A 9,193-nucleotide genomic window follows, 5' to 3' on the forward strand; every position below is an offset into this window, starting at 1 on the left:
GATTTCTTCTTGTATAAAGCTGTCATTAATGAATCTAAAAAACAATTATTGCTTAGGCAGCTTGGAGCTCTAAGTAAACGAAAACATCATATATTTTACCTGTTTGTAATTCATGGAAATATCAATTCATAATAAAAAAATAAATAATCTCATAATTTAAACACATAACAAAAAAAGCTAAAACTAACCATTTAACCAAACACAATGTTGATGAATACTGAAGTGATAATTACCTAAGACAGTTTAAATTATTTAAAACACTTTTCGAAATTGAATCCAAATAAGATAAAGAATTGCAATCTTTTCGAAGACCTTTGGAAATTTGAAAATCAAAGTCTGGTCCATAAAATGGAAAATGTTCATGTTCAGGTATTTCATTTGGAAGTTCAACATTTAGAACATTGGCTGTTATTGTACACCAACATCTGGCCACATTGGCATCATTGTATCCGCCACCACCCAACAGCAGAGTCGGAAGATTCCATGCAATAACATGTTTTACACATTTTACAAGTCCATCAGTGGTTAAATTAAATGATCCCATTGGATCTTGGTTTAATCCATCAGCACCAACTTGGCAAACAATTGCATCAGGCCTAAATACCTTTCTAACTTGGTCCAAAAGTGTTTGGTTAAGTGATACAAAATTTGCGTCGCAAATACTATCTTTTAGAGGCACATTAACAGAGTGGAATCGACCTTTTCCAAATCCAACTTCTTTAATATCACCTGTACCAGGAAAAAATCCTGGTTCAAACTTATGGACAGAATAGGTAAAAACTTTATTGGTTGCATAAAAAGCATCTTGCACACCATCCCCGTGGTGTAGATCCAAGTCAATGTACAACACTTTTAAGTAGGTTTGCCTTAATCGTAAAATAGCAAGAACACAGTCATTGACATAGCAATAGCCAGATGCTTTATTGCGCTTTGCATGGTGCCAGCCTCCTATCCAATGTATAGCAATATTACATTGCTTCTTGCATAATACATCAGCAGCTGTTAAGCTCCCTCCTGCTACCATTTTACAATACTCTGAAATCCCATCAACTAAGGGGCAATCATACCCAAGTCCAAATGAGTCGTCTTCATCTTCTTGAGAACAATTACCCTTAAATGTGTTCAACAGGTAATTTACATAATCTGTTTCATGAAAGAGGGCCATATCTTGAAATTTGGCTGGCGATGGTTTGATACAAATCATTTTCTCCATTAAGTTGCTTGCTTTAATGAGTTCATGTACAAGTTTGTTTCTGGACTTGGTGGGAAGAAAAGTGTCACTTTTTTCGACAAATTGCTCATCACAAATGTATCCTACATTCATTTTAATTTATTTTGCTAAACAATCAAACTGTAATCAAAAAGCTTGGCTTAACAAATAAAATTTACACAAAGGAATAATTTTTTGTGTTACAAAGTATTCCAGGGTCAATTTATAAGCAAAAATATCTTGAACAGTTGTAAAAAATACCACATCAAATAGTAACTAAGTGTAAATCTAAAAATTACTTTGAGCTAATCTTTAATATATTTTTAAATATTAAATTGTCACATTTCTTGCTATACATTTGCGAATAGAATATCACAATAAACAGATATGAAGTGATCAATGAGTATAGTGCATATAAAGTAATGTACAACAAAATCATCATTTAGATCAGTGATTGTTAACAGGGTGGGGTTCTGATTAAGATGATTTTTAGAGGGGCACAAGCTCAATATTTCATTTTTGTTTATTTTATTGGTTGAATGTTTCCTGCTTGCTGCTAAATTTGGTTTATGTTGCCATAAACTTGTTTCATTAGAACAATCTGGTAGAGTTAAATGCAGTCTTATGTTGCTTCAAAAGGCAGATCTAGGCACCAGGCCATCGCAAATATACACTCTTCGCCAAATTGACACAGTGACTGCAAACAATTTTGATGCTTGGTGTGGTCATATTCAAACTTATCACTAAGTGTTTGCTTGAGCAACAGAAGATTTTGTATGACTCTTTGTTCTATGTCAACATGTTATGATGTAACTTAAAAAGAGTATTTTGTAAAATTGGCACATTGACAATTATTACAGCATGCACAATATTTGGGTTAGGGTGGCGTTTAGTATTTGGGTGAGGGTTGGCCAAGTATTATTCAATTTATTATTTAATATTATTGCTTAACCTTCCCAAACCCAAACGCTTGCACCCCAACCCAAATAATAATGTTGGTTGTGGTACAATTCTAGAAAAAAATTTAATATTAGTCCGGTATGTCAGCCAAATGTTGTTGCGAATGGCATTATTTTGAATTAAGCAGTTGGGAATTTATTAACAAGTCATTAAACACCTATTTCAAGTAAAGTTGAATTTGAACTATGGTCTTTTTAAGAGTGTATGTTCTAGTTTAAATGGTTAAAAGTCGACTTGTTAGCTCAACATTAGTGGGAAACTGGCAAACATTGCTGAATAATAAATTAGTATTTTATGAATATTTTTTTCCCAAAATGTCAGTTCATTAGTGGCATAACTTCTGAAGATATTACACTATAAACAATTAGCGTGCCAAGTTCACCGATGTGCTAAGAACCACTGCAGTAACTTAGTAACCCACTAACCCAGTGCTTCTCAACCGGGATATTGCTGAACTACAGGGTGCAAAACTGTCAAGGGTTCAAGAGATATTTCACATTATCTTGGATTCTAATTTTTGCACTTTAAGCTTTTTGGTACAATTATTTGTGTACGATAAAAGTGCCAAAAATAAAAAAAAGTTTTGTCAGCGTTGTTTCACAGTTATTGTGCTGTTTCAATCTGGTTTATTGCAACGTTACACAGTTTGCTACTCAGCAAACATACAAGCAAGGGTACCGTGAACTATTTATAATTTCTGTAGGGTGCCGCAAGCCAAAAATTGTTGCAAAATGCTGCACTAACCTGTAACCACTAACTTATTTTTTGTTTATAGCATGAGATAGGGCGAGATTTTGTAGGTTAGCATTAGCTAGCTCTTGGTCTAACATACTCTAACTGAGTGCTTCTCAAATTTTTATGGCTAGCGGTACCCCTTAGAAATAGCAAATATGTTGCGGCACCCCTACAAGAGTTTTCCGTATGTAATTCACTAGAATGTCACAATAAACGGAACTGTAGCAACACACACCAACTCTGTACAACATTGAGAATTAGAAATGGCACCCCAGGGTACCGCGGCGTCCCGGTTGTTGAACCACTGGCCTAAGCAAAGAGATAATCTTTTAGTCTAACTCAGTGGTTCTTAACCTGTGGGCAATTACCCACATGTGGGTAATTTCAGGGGGGTAATCACTAATCAGCTGAACCCGAATATTTAGAATTATAGCTGTAACAAACAATGTCTTCGCTGTAAGTGGTTAAGTTGCTTTATTACTTACAGTTTTTCGATGTTGTGAGTCCGTTTAAATTTAAAACAACCAAACTGAAGAACACTTAGGACAGTAATATTTTATCATTTTTAGAATTGTTTCATCATAGTGTTGCTTTAAAATCAAAATTCCAAAACAAGCTGTTAAATCTGGAGTCAGATTTGCGTTGTGCAGTATCTAAAATCGCTCCCAATATTGCATCGAATGTATTCAAAAAACAAGAGTAAATGCCCCACTGACACTTAATGCTTTTTTGTGGAATAACGCTGTTTTATTATATTTAGTATGGCAAAATAGATAAAATTGGATTTTGGGTAATGGAACTTTGATCTGGACAGAAGTGGGTAGTAAGGGGAAAAAGATTAAGAACCCCTACTCTAACTTATGCTGTTACCTGTTAGCAACATGTCTTTTAATATAATCTCGTAATGGGGACTTACCCAATTAATTTGAACTTTTCTAAAGTTGCTTGCTTTATAATTGATTGACAGATTCGGTAAGTCTGTTATGGCTTTCGGTGTACTATTTCGTTAAACTATGGTTAAATTAAAAAGTTTTAACGTCCTGCGTGCGGTAGTAGCGCCAATCTAAACCAATGCTCTTAAACCTTTTTTGTCACGGCGAAATCTTAAACACGTTGTGGTGAACTCATGCACCCTATTAATTTTAAAAGTAAGCCTAGGCGAAAAGCCATATGGAATTCATCTTAAATAGATATCAATACACTACAAATTTACTGAAAAAAAGGAGGAATATCTTGTTTAGTATACATAAATCCATTGCAGACTCACCGAATCTGTCGATCAATAATGCAGGCAGGGCAGGCTAGAAAAACAACTTGTCTGCAGTGAGATCCGAACTCAGGACCTCCGGTCAAGCCGGGACCGTCGCTGTACCAACTGAGCTACACAGGTTCAGAGAGGATCGAGTCGAGAAACGACCATGCGCCAATGCATTAAATGTCTTATTTAATGACCTTTTTGTTGTAGCCTACCGGTAGCCTATGTCGAGTGGAAGGACATGCCTAATGTCCATTTTAGTTGTCATGGATTGCTTGTGATTATATTTTTTCTAAATCCAGACATTAGCCTACTCATCCCGAACCAGAACCCAACCGGACATTGACATCGGAAACTACCGGCATATGTTGCTGATGTAGCCTAAACCCAAGAACACCCGATTCGTCGGCAAGTTTGGCTTAGCCATGCCACAGCATACTGCATTTTTGCCGCAAAGATAAGCCAAAGGAATATGATTTCCTGATTCCAGGACCACGCCTGTTAGCATAGAAAGAGAAATGTCTGATTCCCGTTGGATGGGGACTCCCCTTAACCTTTTTGCGACTGAAACGCGGGAAAACGCGAATCTAGGCTAAAAGGCGCTTTTTTCAAGCAACATAATTTTATAAACTAATAAAACAGACAAAAGCAAAATAGCCTGGAAAAGTAACTTGGCGCTGGTCTAGAATCCTACCACGATTTTGCAGCTTGAAATTGCACGGCTGTAATTCCTGTAATAACGTTATTTGTAAATTTAGCGCGACTGATAATGGAGAAGACTGAAAACCGTTATCGCGACGAAAGTTTTGCGCGTTTGAGCGATTTTTAATGGCTGGCCGCATTATACGTTGATTTTACATGGAATGCGCGGCTATGAGCGGGAAACTGGCCTTACTTCGAACCTGAGCGTGCGTGTTAGCGTTTGGGCGTGCGTATGGGTGAGTTTTGTGTTGTTATATTCATTATTTAATTATTATACTTGACCCACCCTAACCCAAATAATGTGCGTTTTGGTAGGATTCTAGACCAGCGCCAGTAACTTCTTGTACTTGTAGTGTAGGTTATAGTTATGATGAAATGTAATAAATTGGCACAGAAAGGGCATATGCAGGGTTTCTGTAGTTTATGTAATTGGCTGCCTTCTCAACAAACAACAGGGAAGCTCTTTTAACATTGTAGCTTTATATGTTTTCTCATGGAAAGGTGCCGTTAAGCGTACAAAATGGTAGCTTGCTATACAAACTTAGCAACGTTTAGGGGAAGTAGCAAATGTCTTGTTTACGGGTAACACTAATTTACGGAATGATGAATGGTCGGAATAGTCGGAACGCTCACTAATTTACGGAATGGTCGGAATTGTCGGAATGGAATGAATAGGGCCGAAACTAATTTGATGAATGGTCGGAACGGAATGAACTGTCGGAATAGAATGAACTGTCGGAATAGAATGAATGACGCTGTAGGAACAGAATTAACTGTCGGAATAGAATGAACTGTCGGAATGGAATGAATTACGCTGCAGGAGCAGAATGAACTGTCGGAATGAAATGAACGAAGCAGTATGAACACAATAAACTGTCGGAATGAAATGAACGAAGCTGTAGGAACAGAATGAACTGTCGGAATGAAATGAACGAAGCTGTAGGAACAGAATGAACTGTCGGAATAGAATGAACTGTCGGAATGGAATGAATTACGCTGCAGGAGCAGAATGAACAGTCGGAATGAAATGAACGAAGCTGCAGGAACAGAATGAACTGTCGGGATAGAATGAACTGTCGGAATGGAATGAATGACGCTGTAGGAGCAGAATGAACTGTCGGAATGGAATGAATGACGCTGTAGGAACAGAATGAACTGTCGGAATGAAACGAACAAAGCTGTAGGAACAGAATGAACTGTCGAAATGAAATGAACGAAGCTGTAGGAACAGAATGAATTGTCGGAATAGAATGAACTGTCGGAATGGAATGAATGACGCTGTAAGAGCAGAATGAACTGTCGGAATGAAATGAACGAAGCTGTAGGAACAGAATTAACTGTCGGAATAGAATGAACTGTCGGAATGGAATGAATGACGCTGTAGGAACAGAATGAACTGTCGGAATGAAATGAACGAAGCTGTAGAAACCGAATGAACTGTCGGAATGGAATGAATGACGCTGTAGGAGCAGAATGAACTGTCGGAATGAAATGAACGAAGCTGTAGGAACAGAATTAACTGTCGGAATAGAATGAACTGTCGGAATGGAATGAATTACGCTGCAGGAGCAGAATGAACTGTCGGAATGAAATGAACGAAGCTGTATGAACACAATAAACTGTCGGAATGAAATGAACGAAGCTGTAGGAACAGAATGAACTGTCGGAATGAAATGAACGAAGCTGTAGGAACAGAATGAACTGTCGAAATTAAATGAACGAAGCTGTAGGAACAGAATGAACTGTCGGAATAGAATGAACTGTCGGAATGGAATGAATGACGCTGTAGGAGCAGAATGAACTGTCGGAATGAAATGAACGAAGCTGTAGGAACAGAATGAACTGTCGGAATAGAATGAACTGTCGGAGTGAAATGAACGAAGCTGTAGGAACAGAATTAACTGTCGGAATGAAACGAACGAAGCTGTAGGAACAGAATTAACTGTCGGAATGAGATGAACGAAGCTGTATGAACACAATAAACTGTCGGAATAGAATGAACTGTCGGAATGGAATGAATTACGCTGTAGGAGCAGAATGAACAGTCGGATGAAATGAACGAAGCTGCAGGAACAGAATGAACTGTCGGAATAGAATGAACTGTCGGAATGGAATGAATGACGCTGTAGGAACAGAATGAACTGTCGGAATGAAATGAACGAAGCTGTATGAACACAATAAACTGTCGGAATGAAATGAACGAAGCTGTAGAAACCGAATGAACTGTCGGAATGGAATGAATGACGCTGTAGGAGCAGAATGAACTGTCGGAATGAAATGAACGAAGCCGTAGGAACAGAATTAACTGTCGGAATAGAATTAACTGTCGGAATAGAATGAACTGTCGGAATGAAATGAACGAAGCTGTATGAACACAATAAACTGTCGGAATGAAATGAACGAAGCTGTAGAAACCGAATGAACTGTCGGAATGGAATGAATGACGCTGTAGGAGCAGAATGAACTGTCGGAATGAAATGAACGAAGCTGTAGGAACAGAATGAACTGTCGGAATAGAATGAACTGTCGGAGTGAAATGAACGAAGCTGTAGGAACAGAATTAACTGTCGGAATGAAACGAACGAAGCTGTAGGAACAGAATTAACTGTCGGAATAGAATGAACTGTCGGAATGGAATGAATTACGCTGTAGGAGCAGAATGAACAGTCGGAATGAAATGAACGAAGCTGCAGGAACAGAATGAACTGTCGGAACAGAATTAACTGTCGGAATAGAATGAACTGTCGGAATGGAATGAATTACGCTGCAGGAGCAGAATGAACTATCGGAATGAAATGAGCGAAGATTTATGAACAGCTGTATTAGTGCCAAATAAATGCAACAGAATCAATCGAACGTGTTTCCTTTTTAATTAAATTACTTCGCCTGTTTGTCTTGTTTAAAGTTATCGTACGAATGTTGTACCGCAGGGCCAGGTTGGAAAGTTTGGCCTGCGCGGGGGATTTATTTATTTTATGTAGAACTTTCAGCCGCGGTCACAGCCGCGCATTTTATAGAAAATGTGTTCAGCCGCGCAAATCTGACTCGAGCAAACGCGCAAAGCTTCAGCCGCGCAAACTTCTGTATGAAACTTAACAAGCACAAAAAAAAAATGGCGGGCCGCATACTGAAGTTGCATAACATTTTTTAACGCTAGTTTATAAGACGTATATAATATAATGCATCACATAGAATCACCTGCGAAACGCTAAAAACGCATACTTCGGCGATTTGGTCACGCATCAGTGGACAACGGTCACGTGTTTAGTGACGTAAAATTAGACAATTTCGAGTAATATTGCATATTAAATGCTATACTATCCAACTTTTTAAATATTCACCTGCGCACTACGCCCGCACACCAACCAAAAATTGCGCAGTGATTTAAGTATTCTATGAACGTTGTAAGTTTAATATAAATTCGCAATTTACAACTTTCGGTAGCCTGATGGTTTATTTTCAGCCGCGCAAGTTCAAGTCGAAATTTTATTTTCAGCCGCGCATTTTTTCAGCTGCAAAACATATCCCCCGCGCAATATCCAAAGTTTCCAATCTGGCCGCAGGGGTGTGCAACCTGCGGTCCGCGGGCCAAGTGCGGCACATTAAGATAAAAGTTATGTGGCTCACAGAGACGCTTGGTTTCAAATGTACTGGAAAATAAGTCCAGTTAGGCTACTTTATATCTTTGAACAATTAATACCCCCGGTCATAGGCGCCGATTGGGCGGTGGCGGTGTGGCGCCGCCACCTTGGGTTTTAAAGCACGGCGGCTGCCACCGTGGATATTTTGATTTGTCTGTAGCGGTATAATACGAAACATCGTAAAATCTGAAAAAAAAAAATAGCAACAGTTTTGCTTTTAAACAAGCATGCTAGCATAAAAGCAACAAAACATGTCGAAACTGCAACTTGTTTCAGTTAGTGCTTTGTTTATGACGTCAAACACAGAATTGTTGGCAGTTAATGTGTGGCCTTTATATTGTACTGTCATGCACACATTAGTGACGTCACAAAACGTGACGTCATAATTTACGGTCGCCACCTTGCATTTTTTGTAAAACTCGGCGCCTATGCCCCCGGTGATATTTTCCAGGGGGGCTAGTTGCGTTAACCTTTTTTGCAATCCAAAAACTCCTGTGACGGAATAAAGTTAAAATATTCGAAAGTCACAGGGACAACGAAACCCTGAAGCTTGTCAATTAACTTTCAGTGTAGGCTTCTGTTTCGTTTACTATATTAGGCTTATCTTACTACTCTGTTTTTGAACTGTTTTTGAAACAATAAGCACATATATCACGGGTCGCCAACCTTCGCCACTCTAAAAACTATTCG

At 38.4% G+C, this 9,193-nt stretch overlaps 1 protein-coding gene across 1 annotated transcript; it reads right to left on the bottom strand.

Annotated features, from left to right (window-relative positions):
- Window positions 1-219: 219 nt before the first annotated feature.
- On the bottom strand, window positions 220-1,346 carry LOC146137986 (histone deacetylase 8-like). Its single transcript, XM_083394055.1, has 2 exons — window positions 814-1,346; window positions 220-747 (listed from the first exon to the last, which is right to left on the bottom strand). The coding sequence occupies exons 1-2, from the start codon at window positions 1,322-1,324 to the stop codon at window positions 230-232; spliced, it is 1,029 nt and encodes a 342-aa protein (XP_083250181.1). The 5' UTR covers window positions 1,325-1,346; the 3' UTR covers window positions 220-229.
- Between the last annotated feature and the right edge of the window lie 7,847 nt (window positions 1,347-9,193).

Source organism: Ascidiella aspersa, chromosome 7 (assembly GCF_963924565.1).
Source record: "Ascidiella aspersa chromosome 7, kaAscAspe10.2, whole genome shotgun sequence".
NCBI lineage: Eukaryota > Metazoa > Chordata > Ascidiacea > Phlebobranchia > Ascidiidae > Ascidiella > Ascidiella aspersa.

Coding starts and splice junctions, on each gene's coding strand:
- LOC146137986 (XM_083394055.1), bottom strand. CDS start 1,324: ATGAATGTAGGATACATTTGTGATGAGCAATTTGTCGAAAAAAGTGAC. Junction 748..813: donor GGATCTACACCACGGGGATG/GTGTGCAAGATG, acceptor AGTTTGAACCAG/GATTTTTTCCTGGTACAGGT.